The 16,122-nt window shown below is 44.8% G+C and overlaps 1 protein-coding gene across 2 annotated transcripts in view; it reads left to right on the top strand.

The window, feature by feature from the left end:
• Positions 1-16,122, top strand: part of SGPP2 (sphingosine-1-phosphate phosphatase 2) — a 33,896-nt gene that overhangs the window by 2,272 nt on the left and 15,502 nt on the right. For both annotated transcript variants that reach the window (XM_071751811.1, XM_071751810.1), the window contains exon 2: positions 9,882-10,040. In XM_071751811.1, coding sequence (XP_071607912.1) covers positions 9,882-10,040 — 159 coding nt within the window. The remainder of the gene's footprint in view (positions 1-9,881; positions 10,041-16,122) is intronic.

Genomic DNA, 16,122 nt, shown 5'->3' with positions numbered 1-16,122 from the left:
GAAAAAAAAGTCTCTTAGAGTTCTCTGTAGAAATCTATTTGGTTTCCTCCACTCTTCCTTTTCCCATATGCTTTATCATCACTTGAGATCTGTCTTACTGAGTTTGAAAGAGTACAGTTAGTATTTACTCTGTAGTTATACCTTAACTGTGAGAACTGCTCAGGGCTGGTGTAATGTTTACAAACTGCCCAGTCATGTTCAGTAACTGTGTGGTTCTTGCTTGTGCTGTGGGTGAGGAGGCTAACAATCAGGATAAGAACAAGGTGATGTTAACAGAAAGGGAGGAGAGAGGTTAAAACTGCACATCCAGTCCCCAAAATGTGTGTAATTAGTGACAACACAGAGGTTGTCACTGATGTGATGGGAGGTAATTTGAAGTATATTCACCCTAAAGCTTGAGTCAAGGTCTGTCTTCCATAGTGCTCCCTTGCATTAGGTGTCTTCAGCAGCTTCAGAGCCTTGTTTTTCCTTTCTTAATTATATTACTGGCTTACTCTGTTTCACACCGTTTCCCTTGACAGCTGTAAGTTGAGAGTAGCTGAAGTAGGTTCAGCTGGTGAGAGAAGCCCATGAGCACTGCTAGTGCTGGCAGCAAGGTGTTGCTGTCTTCAATACCAATGCTTTGGCCTCCTAGAGAGTGTGGCTGGGCTTCTGGAAGCTCCTGTTTGGAGCTGGAGAAAAATGACATCTGGTTTCATATCTCGATGGGTTGAGCCCAAGGCTCACGTTCCTCAGCATCACTCCTACTGCTCTGGTACTTTGTGTTCAGCTCTTGCCTACCACATGTGATGGGCAAGTGAGCTTGCCTCTCTGGTATGTGTCTGATTTCTGTTTCAAGGCTAACACAGAAAGCAGCTGATAAGAGACTGGTCTGTAGAATGAAATGGTTTTCTTGGATGGTTTTGCCCCCTCCTGTGAATGGTGGCCCTTTGGTAGATGGCAGTGCCATTGCATCCAAGGTTGGGGTAGTGTGTGGCAACTGTAGATGTAGTAGATAGTAGTAGAGGAAGTAGTAGATGTTTTAGTGCTGGGCTTGATGCTCCTCAGCAAGAATACCAGTGTCCCATCTAGAGAACAAAGCCAGGCACATGTCACTTGCTACCAGTGCCTGGTCATCTTCCTGATCTTGCTGCAGAAACACCTGATGCAAATCAAAGTTCATGAAACCCACTCCCTGACTGTAATAGGTATCCTCTGTGGCTGCTGAGAGGGAAGCTGGGTGGGGATTCAGAGGGCATGCAAGGGACCATGGCAGGAGCCCTGATCCTTACTTCCATCATTAGGTGCCCTGTGACTAAGGGCTTTGCAGCTCACAGCCTGAGTCATTGTTTTGGGGGCTGCTGGACCTCCTAATGAGGCACTGTCAGTATCCTAGGATTAATTCCAGTACTTGGAGGTGAGCCACTTACTGTTTTGTAATTTTGCAGGCTGTCTTAGGCCATTAGTTCAGATAACAACCAGAAGAATGAAAGCTCATCTTCTCTGGATCTCTGGAGTACAGGAGTAGTTTTAATGGGAAAGGAGCCAGAGAAAATCTGTTCTCCCTGGGAAATTCCTTTGACCAGCCAGTTCTTTTACTTTACCTTGTGTATGTGTATGCTCTGTGGGGAATATTTGGTCATCTGAGCAATAGAAAGTGACTATTGGGTGCTATGGCAAGTAAATCTGAATCTAGTGATTTTTACTTAAAGTGGCTACTCAAGTTCCTGCTTTATAAGGTATCACATCAGTGCAGTATAATATAGGGCTGCATTGTTACTTTATACCTATTTTATTACTATATTTGTGATTATTACTATATTATAGAAGTATAGAAGTTTAATCCTTCCTTTTGAAGACAAATTGATGTTGCAAACAACTGTTAGGAGAGTTCCTTGAACCTACTGGTTCTGGTACATACACAGCTGTGTAGCCTGGAATGGCAGACTGGGTCACTGTTATCCCCTTTGTAGGCAGCTTGGCTTGATTCCATACTTATGCTAATCAGTTTAATGAAGTGTATTGCCTTCAGTGTCCCCTATTAACATTTCCCTGTGCAAAGGGAGGGTGTTGAGGCACTGTATTTTGCAGGAGAAGAGGGTGTCAAACACCCCCCAGTTATGCCTCAGAAGAGCAGAGACCAAATGTTGCCATGGGAAAGGGCTCCCAGGTGTCAGCAGTGAGGAACCAATTCCCTGGCACAGATAAGGGTCAGGACATGAGCACAAAGTAGAGGGCAGGGCAAGCTATTAGTAGCATGTGCTCTGCAGTTCTGGGATGGGGAGGCTCCTGGGTCTCTGGGGACTCCCAGCCAGAGTCACTTGTTGGGTGGTGGAGGAGATCCTGGCCTTGAAGCAGCAGCAGAGATCATTGAAACCAGGCTTGTTGTCAACATCAGGTTACATGTTGGCTTCTCTGTGAGTTTCCTCATCAGAAACAGAGCTGACATCAGCATGGCCTGCACTAATTGCAACTAATAATGAGGCAGCAAGTGAATTGAGAAGGTCTTATCTACAGCTCCTGTTCCCAGGGGCTGCCTGGCTGCTGAGGTGTCCTTTCACATCCCTCTCTCCTGTCACAGCTGCAATTTGAACACTGTTCCCTTTCCTGTTTATGGTGGTCTCTGTCTGCCAGGAGTATATCTGCCTGGGACTGGCATCTTTGTGCTGATACTCATGCCAGTGCTTTATTTGTCACTACCTTAGAAAACTGCTCGTTGACCTGGATCATGGAACTATCTGCTGGAGAGATGGCCATTTCTCCCTGTGCTGGTGCCTGGTTGTAACAGATGACAAAAAGAATGTTTTTGTTGTCTGAAGACAGTATGGTGTTTAATCTCCTAGAAGCTCTGTGCCTCTGAAAATAGACCTCTGCTGTGGAACCCATCTTTGTGCAGAGGCAAGCTGACTGGATTCATGATGCTGCTGGGGAGAAATATCTGACTTATATATGGTGTTGAGTTTTTAGCTTATAGTAATTTCTATAAACCGAGTTTTAAGATGAGAACAAGGTTTTTGCTCTGAAAAGAAACCTAACAGTGAAGACTTTGGTCTCCACAGTTACTTGGCCATTCTCCTATGCTTCATCTGGGCTTCTGTTGATTGAGCTCCCATCAGCTGCGAGCACCCCAAACTTTGTGTGCTGGGGGGTAAAGTGAGTTGAGGGGTTCTGACTTCCTTCTCTGGATCTCTGGAGAGCAGTCTGGGTGTTTAGCAGCTGTGCAGATCCTAGGAACACTCTGACTCGTGTTTTGGCAGAAAGTCAAAATCAGAAGGCGGTAGTGCTTGCAGGGAGCTGGTGTGTGGGCAGGGTGGCCCTCTAATGCTGTGCCATTTAAAAACTGTTGTGTGACACATCCTTCTTCTACCCAAAGCCACTTCTAGCAACACTCATCTTTTGGGCATATGAAATATGGTTGAGGTTCAGAGGAATTTTTTTGATCTCCATTTTGAAGCTGTAGTCCCCATCCTTCTGAGTCCTCTGTAATTTCCTTTCTCTGGAACTCGTGTTCCCCTTATCCCCTGTCCACAGCTACCTAACCCTTAAAATTACTTCCTTGGATATTTCCAGGGTGTAGACTCTATGGTGCACTTCACAAAATTGCAATCTAACTCTTGTGAGTTGAAATGCAATTAAACAAACCTGTTTTCCCACTGTAAAGCAGGGAGGAAGGAAGCCTTTTCCTCCTGCCCTTTCCTCTCCTGCCTCTCTTCCCTCTTGTTTCCTTATTGCACAAATCAGTCCATTCTTCTCTTCCTGGAATGTAGGAGGGTGCTGAGGCCCACCCAACTCTTTTGTCAGGGCACCTGAAACAGCTGTGTTTACCCTGCCTAATCTCTGCCCGGCAAAGTAGGGATTGAGAGGATGAAGGAGATGAGGGACCTTCCCAGTGCTCATCAAGAAAAAGATGCACGCAGCCCTGCTTATGCTGGTGTTGTGCAGCTTTCTTGGCAAGAAACTGCTGCTGACACCCATCAGAGATTAAAAACGGAAGCAAAACAACTGGATGGCTGAGAAGTTACTTGGACAAATGGAACGCACGTGAGGTGGGACAATTTTTAGATAGAGTGTGCAAGGAAATAAAACCACAGGTTTTACCTTCCCTCTTGAGGATGTCTCTATAGGTGTTTGCTCACAAGTTTGAAGACCGTGGTGGAAAGTTGACCACTTTGGGTTTCTCTTATATAGGAAAAAAAGGGTGGTACATTTTGATACCATGAGACCACTGTGTGGAGAAGATTGGATGATTTTTGCCTTTTTTTTTTAGCAACTAGTACAAGCTCCATAGCATGTGGGGACCCACGGATGTCTACTGACCTGCCATCTGCTAGGAGAGAAATAAATGAAGTTGAATGGCCTGTGAGTTTGAGTGAACATCTTGAGATGCAAAGTGATGGGCACAAAGGCTCTTCAAACTAGGTTTCATAGCCACGTGGAAGTAAATATCTGGAAATGTAAGTGTGAGATGAGTTTAGGAGGAGCTGCAGGTAGGTTGGAGGACAGGAGCAGAAATGAAATGGTCTTGTCAAGTTGCAGGTATGGTTGAAAATGGATTTGTGTTCCACAGGTGCAGATACCTATTGAACAAGCAGATGTATGAAATACTCAGTGGCAGAATGGAAAACATTGGACTTGGTAATGCTTCCTTGGAGGAAAAAACAGTTAGAGAAGATAGAAGGTAGAACATGGTTGGGTGGTGGCTTGGGTCCGAAAAGGGTCTGCAAAACAAATGAATCTGTGGGATGATTCCTTCAGCACTACTGTGTCCTGTCTGACCTTTGGGCACTGTGATTCAGGACAAGCAAGTTAAGTGCTGTGTATAAACATGCTCAGTTTCTTCTGTAAGAAATACCAGGTAATCAAGCAGTGGAAATGAGGACAGTTATATCCTTTTTGAACACTTATACAAAGCTTCTCCTGCATCAGCCCTCAGAGGAAGGAAACAAATTTGTTCATCGCCTGCAGTAGATGAGAAAATAACCTCAGGTTTAAATTTGAGTAAGAAAGTTTCAGGCTAAGAGACAGGAGAGCAAAGCACTCAGAGATTGCCTGGAGCAGGCAGTGGAACCTCTGCCATGGGTGTTGATCAGGACAGGTGAGACAAAGTTGTGTCAGAGTGATGGGACTGTAAACCACCTGTCCTTGGTGGGCAAGCTGGACCAGGCTTCAGTTTGGATCTCAGGAAACAGGAGTCTGCTCTTCCAGCTGGCTGCAGGCATTTGTTTCTGAAAGAGACTTAGGGGATTTTCTTTTCTCTCTTTTAAGTAAGAAGGCTTTCTTTTAGGAAACATAATCATTATTTTCTTTAATTGATTCCTATTAATTGCCTAAACAAGTGCTCTGTCAGGTCTAGTCTTATCTTATTCCACTTCCTGTTTAAATAACTTAGTAGATTCTGTTACATCCACCTGTGTTCTTTCAACAGAAGGAAAGAGGCCTCATTTCTTCAAGAGCAAAATACAGAAATATAACCTATAATTCATTCTACCTCCCAAGTACTAATAGGAGTGGAAGGGAAAATAAAGATTAAAAAATTAAATCCTCAGGGCTAAACTGTGTCCCAGCTGTATCCTGGGCCCACCCTAGCTGTGGTGTGCTGGGGAGGAGTGTGTGTATCATCTGACCATCCTTTGGAGTTTGAAGGGGAGGTTTTGGATGAAGATGTGACAAACTGTGGGAGATATTGACTGGGTGAGGACTGTGCCCAGCACGGCAGCACTTGTGAAATCCTGACCACTTTTGCCTTTTCCCACTTGACTGGTCTCAACCTTTGGTCCAGCAAAACCTGGCCCATTTCAGCCCAGTGTCTTCCAGCCATCCCCAGTGCTGCTGGCTGTGTGGCATTGCTCTGCTGGAGTGAGAGCTTTGTGTGAGCAGCCATTTCTGGGGCTTAGGATGGATTTAGAAACTACAGAAATGGCCCCGGAAGTCTTGCTTGGTTTTTAGCTTTTTGCTTGTTCTTTGCCTGAGAGTACTGAAAGCTTGGAGCTCACACTCTGTAACCTCTCATGCAGAGACTGTCCTGCTTCTGCACCAAATGGTGATTCAAGGCCACATCCCTCCTTGTTATGCCATGAGTGCATCCCCTGCAAGCACCTCCCCAACAGCTGTGAGCTGGGTGTTGCCTCTTTGTGGACTGGACAACAAGCCCTTCCTGATAATAGCAGAGTTTTGTAGTGTTTAGAGTGGGTTTCCTGATGATTTCTCTTTTACCTCCATCCCCACATGTCTTGGGTTTTAGTCAGGTCTTGTCAGGTCTTTAGTCAGGTGTCTCTCCAAAAACAAGGACACCGTGTAGACCTGGACAACTCTTGGTACTGGCTGCATCATATTCTGGAGAGAATAAAAAAAGATTTACTTCATGACAAGTGCTTGAACAGAGCAGGAAGCTGCACATACATGAGTTTGGTTTGGAGAGTTTTTCATGCCTTGAGGCTCCTCATATGCATTCAGTGCTCTCTGTGTGCTGCTACCACCACCCTCCCCTCTGCTTTCTGACATCTCTGCTATTTCTTCTTTATGTCTTCGTCACTCCTTTGCCATCTCCTCAATCTCCTTGCCACTGGTTCAGTGCCTCCAGCCCCTCCCTGCAAGGACCTCACAGCCATGCCAGGATCTCCCACTGGAGCACAACCCCTTTTTCCTGCCTCCCCTGCTCTTTTGGCTTGGAGTGCTGAGTTTCCAGCCTTGGTGCTCCCAAGGGAGCTGAATGTGCTGGAGATGTTACTGGCTGCTCTCAGCTGCCTGTTGAGTCTTTAGAAAGCTCTGATATTGTTTTACATTTAGCTGTGCAAACGGATGGAAGAGCTAAAGCCTTTGATATAATGGGTTTTGCTTTTTCTTACTTTCCGGTGTCTGCTCACTGATACCTAATATTTTTGTTGTGACTTGATAGGTCCTTTTATTACCTAGGTACAGTTATTAAACATACAAGATGATGTAAAACTGGCTGCTTATATAGAGTACTGCAGTGCAAAAGGTTTCTTTCCCACTGGTAATGCTCCATGTGGCACTGCCCTGCAGGACTGAAGTGTCTGATTTATATTGTCCCCGTGTATAGCAGTATCTAGATGGGAATTTTTGCCTTTTTTTTTATTCCTGGTCTTTGGTGGTTTCTCTATATTTTGTGCTCTCTTTCAGCATTAAAAAAAAAAAATCTCTAAGTGAGAAGTATTGCAATGCATAAAGTAGGGGCTTCGGGAGGAGATTCCTGATTTTCTGCAAGGCAGTTCTGTTGTAAGGGAAGCAAGGGACTTAAGAATTTTAATTAAACATGGATGTCTCCTGGAAGATTCAAAGTAATTCTGAGCTGAGAACTAAATGTCAGTTAATGGTATCTCTGGGTCAGACTGATGCTGCAAAGCTTGCCTCTAGGGACAGGGCAGGGGAAGCCAGTGCCTGTGTAGCTCTCTGACAAGAGAGATGCTGCAGAGACTGAAGAGAGATTTACACAGCTTTTTTGGGTTTGTTTTTGTCATGGGGGTATGCCTCTGCCTAAAAAGTATATTTTAAATCCATTACATTAGTGGCTCAGCTGCTGTTCCTTCAGCTGTAAAGGCTAAATCTTCCTCATGCCTATAGACTTTGTGAAATGGTGGATTCCTGCTTTACTCTGTCATTGACCCTCACCAGGGGAGGGGTTTGCTCTGCTTTGCTGCTCTGTCCTTGCTACTCCATGGGGATGCTTTAGGGATGCTTCTGCCCTTGGGGACAAGGTGGGTGGGTGCTGTGGCAATGCAGGGGCTGCACTCAAGCCCTGAGCATGCGTGGGGCAGCACCTGGTAAGGGTGACCCCCACCCTTGGGCAGTCAGCAGCCTGCAAAGTTTGAGTCACCTACAATAACCATTTTCTGTGCCAATAGTTCAGGACAGTAATTAATTTATGAAGAGTCACGTTCTTGTGAGCTGCTTGTGGTTTGAGCAGTGAAGTTTTTTTTTCAAAACATATTTCATAGTTGATGAGAAGGGTCCTTTGTGGGAAATTACCTTTGTTCTGTGTCTGTGAATATCATGGCTTATTACACCTTGCCTCTGAAATGTTCTTAAGATTCAGACTTTCTCTACAGCCTTAACTATTGCCCACTAAAAGCTCTCTGATCCCCACCAAATGGACATGGATGGAGAAACTGACTCACTAAAAGTACTCCAGAAGTTGTGGAAGGCCTAAGGTCACCTCAGTCCATTAAATATAAACAATTGTAAACATCAGAGTTATTTAAAATCAGAGATACTAAATACAAATAATTGTAAGGTTTTTTTCCTGAACTGGGTTAGAATGAGAATAAAAAGGGAGGGCATTTCACAGAGCACAGAATCCTTTGCTTTTGTAGAAATCTTGGATCTAAAGAGTAAAGGAGAGCTAGGTGCTGGGTACCACGAGGACCTCTTATGGGCCAGGACACGAAGCTGCATGGCATGGGCTTCCTGTCCTTACAGTGCTTTAAGATCACAAGGACTGGAAAAATAGCTTTTTATTATTACACACCACCTAAAATCAGTGATTGTGTGGCACCTAACCAGCATGTCACTGGTATGATCTCTTTGTCCCCTGTTTCATGCAGTGGGCTGTCCTCAGCTAAATTTTCTCCCCAGTGTAGATGACTGGAATTTGAGTTTTATTTCTCATCCCATGAGGTTTCAAGTATAAAAGAGGTACCTTAGGGATATGTCTGGTCATTTTTGATCTAAAGCACAGAAGCACATAATTCCTAATACACTGGAAATTAGTACTTAATTGAGGAATTAGTGATGTCAGCAGAGAGCTTTCTTTGAGGCCATGTAAGTGTGACCAAATACAGTCTCAGGGTCTCAGACAGAAGCCTTGGAGCTTCTAATTGCACTGGTGGTGTTTTCTAAGTGGCAGATGAGACCTGAAACACTTTAGGCTGATTGCTCTGTCATTCAGCCAGCCTTAGCCCTCTTACCTTAGAGGGTTGCCAGTAATGCATCTGTGGGCCCTATTACTAATACATGGGGGAAACACTCCTGTGGCCCCAGTGTTTCCAAAGCATTAACTCATCTTTGCTGTTTATGAAGTTGTTGGGGTTTTTTAGCTGTGAAAGTTGACCTGCTTCAATTTTATTTTATCTTGCTTTTGTTGCCTTCATGTGATTTGCCTCATCTCCATGATGAAAGCAGATTAAAGGGGCTGAAGCTTCTAATGGCTTTTAACCTGTGCCACAGTTGTCACATTTTCTCACTAGAACATAGGATAAGAATTTCTGGTAGATGATGTACAGAGTCAAGCACAAGCATAACAGTTTTCCTCTTTGAAGAGCTGTAGGAGCTTATGCCAAAGTTATATATCAATTTATTGTGTCTATGATGAAACCTCTGTGGTTCCTTCTCAGCTCTCATCTTTAAGAATTTTTCATCTCATTTACACAGCCATCTTCCATGCTTTGTGTTGTTTTTTTGTTTTTGTGGGTTTTTTGGTTGGTTGGGGTTTCTTGTTTGGTTTGTGGTTGTTTCGGGGTCTTTGGTGGTTTTTTTTGGTTTTTGGTTTTTTTTTTTGAGGGTGGTAGGAGATTTCCAATGAAAGCAATGGTGACTCTCTTTATCTACATCTGTAGAAACTTAAAAATGAACACGTTGGTAACCTTGGGTGAAATGTACTTCACTTTCCTGGCAGAGAGGATGATGACTCTTGAACATCTTTGTCACTGTGACTGCTACCCTTAATCAGTGGATTTCTGCTCTGCAGGAGTTGTAGCTGAGTTCTCACAAGACTTTTTGTTTTAGTATAAAAACTGACCTTCATTTCTTAACACTTGTTCCAACAAATTTTAAGGACTGAAATGTTGATGTTTCGGGACTAGGAACTCTGTAGCACTTCAAGTATCTTAAATGTTTGCTATAATTTGTTAACTTGCTAAAACTTTCTAAAATTCTCTCATTTCCAGGGCTGTGCACAGAAGTATATTGTGAAGAACTACTTCTACTACTACTTGTTCAAGTTTTCAGCTGCTTTGGGTGAAGAGATATTCTATATCACTTTCCTTCCATTTACCTACTGGAACATAGATCACTCTGTGTCTAGAAGGATGATAATTATTTGGTCTGTAAGTATTTCCATGAATTATTTAAAAGTGGAGTTAATTTTGTAACTAGCAAATGAATATTTAAGAGGAAGATAACCCTTCAAACAAACAAAGTAGCTGATGCAGGGTGTCTCTTCATCTCTGTTACATCTTGCACTGACTTATTATTTTCAGCCCAATAACTGACTGAGCTGCATTTGATAGGGCTTGCATAGAACAGCTGGGAAAACACCTCTTTCCAAATGTGTCGTGGTAGTTCAGGTGTAATTTTTCATAACTTGAGGAAACATTTCTTTCACCCCAATTTCTTCTGCATAACCTTTTCATCTAGTTCTGCCTCAGCTGAAATCAGAATAAATCTTACAGGGAGGGCATGTGCAGGTGGCAATGGAATAAACAGGGAGCTTCTGCAGTCACTTGAGGATGAAAAAAAATCAGATTCTCTCTTGAAAGCCAAGACCTAAAAGCATTGATTTTTTTGTTAACGCCACTGCATTCTCAAATTAACAGGTTTCAGCATCACTTCAGCATTCACAAAAGAAAGAACTTATTTCCTGCAGAAAAACAGTAGATAACCAGGCACTTTAATTTAGGTTGTTTAGTCACTGACATTGCTCATCCTGGCATCGATCAGGTCTTTGCTGCCCAAATAAGCCCATTTTAGAACAAAGAAAGGAGGTAGGAAGCATCTCTGGCAGATGACAGACCCTGGAGGTTTAGTTGTCAATCTACATTGATTGAAGAAATTGAAGCTTGGTAAAAACTTGGATGTGACAGGTAGCTTTGGTTCTTTACAGTGAAGCTTCTCCTCGATGTAGTTGATTCTGGTTAATAATATTCTGTCTTTTGTCCAAATAATGAGATGAGAAACAATAAAACCAATTTGAATCGGGTTATACCCTTCAAATACAGCTGGTCTTGGACCGAAGGCATTGATTGTTCTGTGCCAGGAACCCTGGTCTCTATATTTTACAGAGAACATGAAAAATACCTCACAGATGAAGTTCAGACGTAGGTGGACACTGTATAATTAGAGCTGGGGTTTGGCCAGGAGTACACCTACTGCTTCTGGAAATGTGCCACAGCAGATGATAATTGGTAGTCACTGCCTTGTGGTTTTGCATATTGCTCAAAAATGACTCCTCAGAGCTCCTCTCCTGCCTTTCTGCAGACCTGCCTTTGCCTGGCCCAGAGGCCATCAGACCACTGCCCAGACCCAGGCTGGTGTAAGCATGTGGTACTGTGATTATTAATATTATTCTTCCAGTCACTGAGGGAATTATCAAGTTGTATTTTATGTGGGAAGGGAGAAGCTGTTTGAGATAGGTGGACTGGTGACAATCTGTAGTTTTAAAAACATTTTAATGATATGTAATTGTGAAACAGCCAAAAAATGTCTGTGCAGGCTGCGTGTGGATGCCAGGACATGCCCCAGGGGGGGTGGCTCTGCCAGGGAGCAGGCTGTAAACAGGAGGCAGCTGGAAGTGATGTCCATCTGTCTGAGAACAGCTCTGATAGGTACAAGTGAAAAGCCAGGTAGTCTGAGAATCCCTGAGAACATCTGCAAGCAGAAGGCTGGAAGAGCAGGAAGGCAGAAATGCAGCACTGGGCAGGGTCTGCAGGAGGAAGGAGCTGATGTGGAATGGAGAGCCCGAAGGAGAAGGCAGTAGCAGGTCCCTTGTGACACTGTTTGGGATGAGGAGAGGCTTGTGGAGAGCCTGGTGGAGAATGGAGATGCCTGAAGGAGAAGGCAGTAGCAGTTCCCCTGTGACACTGTTTGGGATGAGGAGAGGCTGTCAGTGAAGATGGTCACCAGGGAGAGGGAGGACCAGCAATGACCTTGCTGTGAGGCTGGTGCAGAGCCCCAGCATGCTGGGGATGTACTGGTGACACAGGGTGGCAGGGCTGGCCCTGCTGGAGGGAGGGGTGGGAGCACCATGAGAGAGAGAGATGGGCTTACCCTGGGAGGGGGGAGAACCCCAGGTGGTAGTGACCAGGGAGCTTTGCTTTGTGCTGTCAGAGACTTGGACCTGTGAATTCTGCTGCAGGTTGGAAATGACAGCCAGTGTTCCAGGATGAATCAGGGCAGCTTCTTCCCTTAAAAATGGAAGCTGTATTAGTGCTGTTTACAAGGGCTTCCTGCCATCTTATCAGGAGCAGTTTATGTGGAGCCAGTCACCCACATTTGAGAAAGATAAAGTCAAGCTGGAGTAGGGCCAAGGATGATTAAGGGAACAGGCTATTTTCTGAGCACAGACTGAAAACTTAGATCCAAGTCCCTGATAAAATGAAGTCAGAGAGAGAATGGGGCTGGCAGTAAACACAAGGGAAAGGAAGGAGCTTCCTAAAATAAAAGTACAGTCACAAGCAGAAACACGCATAAGGCGGCTGTTAATAAGCTAAGTTGAAGCCAAAGGTTGTGAAATAGCTTTAGAGGGGCAAAAGGCAGTAAGAAAAACTATGAAGAGAACTTATTTCAGCAGCAGAGTGGGCTTGGTGTACTGGGATGCCTTCTCCAGCCCTGGGTCCACAGAACCAGCTGCTTGTGGTCTTCTGTCCAGTCGAATGGCTCTGGGGAACACTGGCTGAGGCCATGTCCTGGTGCTTGGAGAGCTCTAAACACTGTGTTGTGTTTCCATGGTCCCTTTCCTCTGAGGATTCACAGTGTATGTGTAGGCTTTGCCACCCCCTTGAAGGAAGATGAGGGGAGTAACTGCCTGAAACCTCTGAGCAAGGTACTGGGGCAGTGCTGAAGGTACTCTGGTGTCTTTGCTTCCCTTCTTCAGCTTTTTGAAGTAAAGGCTCTTGAATCTGCACAGGTGAGGCTTTGATGCCTGCATCTCTTGCTGCTTCAATCAGGAAGCACAAGGATGAAAAATAACTTCACATGAAGTTGCTCCCAAATGTACTTTAAATTTCCTGCACATCTCCACCCGAGAAGAGAAAGGTCAGTTTTGTTTTTTGATCTCTGCATGCCTTCATAGGGTTCAAAGCTTTATTTTGGTGTAAAATTTCAGTGGTAAGGTAGAGGCCTAGAAAAAAACAGTTACAGTTTCTGCTTGCCATTCAGCATGCTTGGAATTTTTTCTTTCTCTTGTTATTTTTTTTTTTTTCCAGATGTATGGATGAAAAATGTACCCACACCTTTTTTTTTTAAGCATATAAAACTTTCAATTTCTGTATTATAAATAGCAGCTGGCCAGTGTGGCTTCTGGTGGGGCAGGTGTGGAAGCTGCTGGTGTGTAAGAGTAATAAGATGCTGGCTTGGGAAGGTGGCAGCTCCAAAGGCAGAGTTTAGGTGGCTGTGGTGCCCCTTGGGATCCTCAAGCAATGTTGGGTGCAGATATCCAAGCAAGTCTCAATTCATGGCATTTTAGCTTCCCATCTTGCTTTTCAAAGGATCAGTTTTCCAAAGGCTGTTGGCAGTCAGTGACTCGGGAACAATGAGATCTGGCCCTTGGGTTAACCAGAAATTTAATTACCAGCAGGAATTTGCCTGCAGTCCCAATGCCCACAGGTTAACAGGGGTGAGGGGGTAGGGTGATTGAATCCCTGGATGCTGCTGTAGAACTTTACTTCCTATCAAACTCTGGGCTTAATGATCCTCATGTTTGTTAGTTTTTGTGCTTCTGCAACATTTTGTCAAAACATTTTTATGCTTTTGCAACATTTCAGCAAAAAAAAAGTTTGGAACAGCTGAAGTTGAACTCTTTAAAGCCCATATGTTAGACTGCATAAGAACATGTAAGACTATATTCAGGCATGTAAGTAAGTAGAAAATACCAGAATAGGAAAAAAGAATGATCCAGAAAAAAAAAAAAAAAAGCCATGTGCAAAATAGTCTTTAGTGAGTGAGAATTGTGTAGATGTTGGTACCTGTGCTCTACCCTTGAGGAGGTGCCTGTGAAGCTTTCAGAACTGAGATGCTGAATTAAGGTAACCCCTGTGTGTCTGGTGTCAGCTCCAGACTGCTAACTTGTAGCCATCTAGCTGAGAATCATTAAAGGTGAAGTTTAAATTAGAAACCCTTTGTTTCACTAGAATCACAAGGTGCGAGTTTTCCAGTTTCAGGTGTTAAATGGTAAACCAGATCAATGTGACAGCCCTTCTTCCTGCTACCAAGGGAGGGTGAGCCCAAGCTTCTATGATCTAAACCCATCATAAGATGGGTTATATAACTACTGTATGGGTTATAACTACTTCATAGTTTTTGTCCAAAAGCTTCTTTTAAAGACATAGAAAATGCCTTAGTTTTTGGCACCAGCTTGGCAGAAGGAGGAGTATCTCAGTGAGAATATACTCACCTTGCTCCTCCTGTGTCACTGTGACCCAGTGATGCTGGATGAGCCCAGGGGCAGCTATTCCCTGCTGCAATCTTTGTCTGCTTGAGCCTTGCCTGGGGAGTGCTGAGGATAGAAGCTGGGAGCAGTGCTGGATGCTTGCTTTCATTTCTGTGTGGTGAATCAAAGCCTTGAAAACTACAAATACAGTCTTTGCAGAGTAATCTCCTGAAAATGCTGGTTTGCTAGTAGTACGTCCTTTGTTTTTCCCCCCTCTTCCCAGCATTCCCAGTATGATCTGTCACTCCTATCAGCACACAGTGTTCATAATAATAACAAAAGCAACATCATTTTCTAAATGTGAATTTCCTTTCTGGGAAGATGACAAATACTATTGCAGTCCAGGGTTTCCAGAGCCAGGTTACAGAGTTTCTTTTTTGGAGCCAAACCAGCAGTTTCAAAGTCAGGCTGCTCCAGTATGAGCCTCAGGGAAGAAGTCAATGCTATTTGAGCCCCTCTCTTCCCTAGAATTTACTCTTGTCCTTTTAATAGATCAATAGCACAGACAAGAGAGCTGCAGAATCAGAAGATCATAGAATCATAGAATCATAGAATCATAGAATTAGCCGGGTTGGAAGGGACCTCAGAGATCATCTAGTCCAACCCTTGACCCACTGGAGCAGTTGCTAGACCATGGCACTGAGTGCCACATCCAGTCTTTTTTTAAATGTCTCCAGGGACGGAGAATCTACCACCTCACCGGGCAGTCCATTCCATAGCCTAATCACCCTCTCCGTGAAGAAATTCTTTCTAATATCTAATCTAAACCTCCCCTGGCGCAACTTAAGATTGTGTCCTCTTGTCTTGTTGGAGGTCATCTGTGAAAAGAGTCCAGCTCCCACCTCGCTACATCCTCCTTTCAGGTAGTTGTAGACAGCAATGAGGTCTCCCCTGAGCCTCCTCTTCTTCAGGCTGAACAGCCCCAGCTCTCTCAGCCTCTCCCCATAGGGCCTGTGCTCGAGTCCCTTCACCAGCCTGGTTGCCCTCCTTTGGACTTGTTCCAGGGCCTCTACATCCTTCTTAAACTGAGGGGCCCAGAACTGGACACAGTACTCGAGGTGTGGCCTCACCAGCGCTGAGTACAGGGGAAGAATCACCTCCCTGGACCTGCTGGTGACGCTGTTTCTGATACAGGCCAGGATGGCATTGGCCTTCTTGGCCACCTGGGCACACTGCTGGCTCATGTTCAGTTTCTTGTTAATGCAGACTCCCAGGTCCCTTTCTGCCTGGCTGCTCTCCAGCCACTCTGTCCCCAGCCTGTAGCGCTGCATGGGGTTGTTGTGGCCAAAGTGCAGGACCCGGCACTTGGCCTTGTTGAACCTCATCCCGTTGGAATCGGCCCAGCTCTCCAGTCTGTCCAGGTCCCTCTGCAGAGCCCTCCTGCCTTCAAGTTGGTCTACACTTCCCCCCAGCTTGGTGTCATCTGCGAACTTGCTGATGATGGACTCAATCCCTTCGTCCAAGTCATCGATAAAGATATTAAAAAGAACTGGGCCCAACACTGATCCTTGGGGGACACCACTGGTGACCGGCCGCCAACTCGATGCAGCCCCGTTCACCACCACCCTCTGGGCCCGGCCCTCCAGCCAGTTCCTAACCCAGCACAGGGTGCTCCTGTCCAAGCTGTGGGCTGACAGCTTTTTCAGGAGAATGCTGTGGGGGACGGTGTCAAAGGCTTTGCTGAAGTCCAGGTAGACCACATCCACCGCCTTCCCCTCATCCATCAGACGGGTCACCTGATCATAAAAGGAGATCAGGTTGGT

Source organism: Heliangelus exortis, chromosome 9 (assembly GCF_036169615.1).
Source record: "Heliangelus exortis chromosome 9, bHelExo1.hap1, whole genome shotgun sequence".
NCBI lineage: Eukaryota > Metazoa > Chordata > Aves > Apodiformes > Trochilidae > Heliangelus > Heliangelus exortis.
This window is presented reverse-complemented; position numbering and strand designations above follow the sequence as displayed.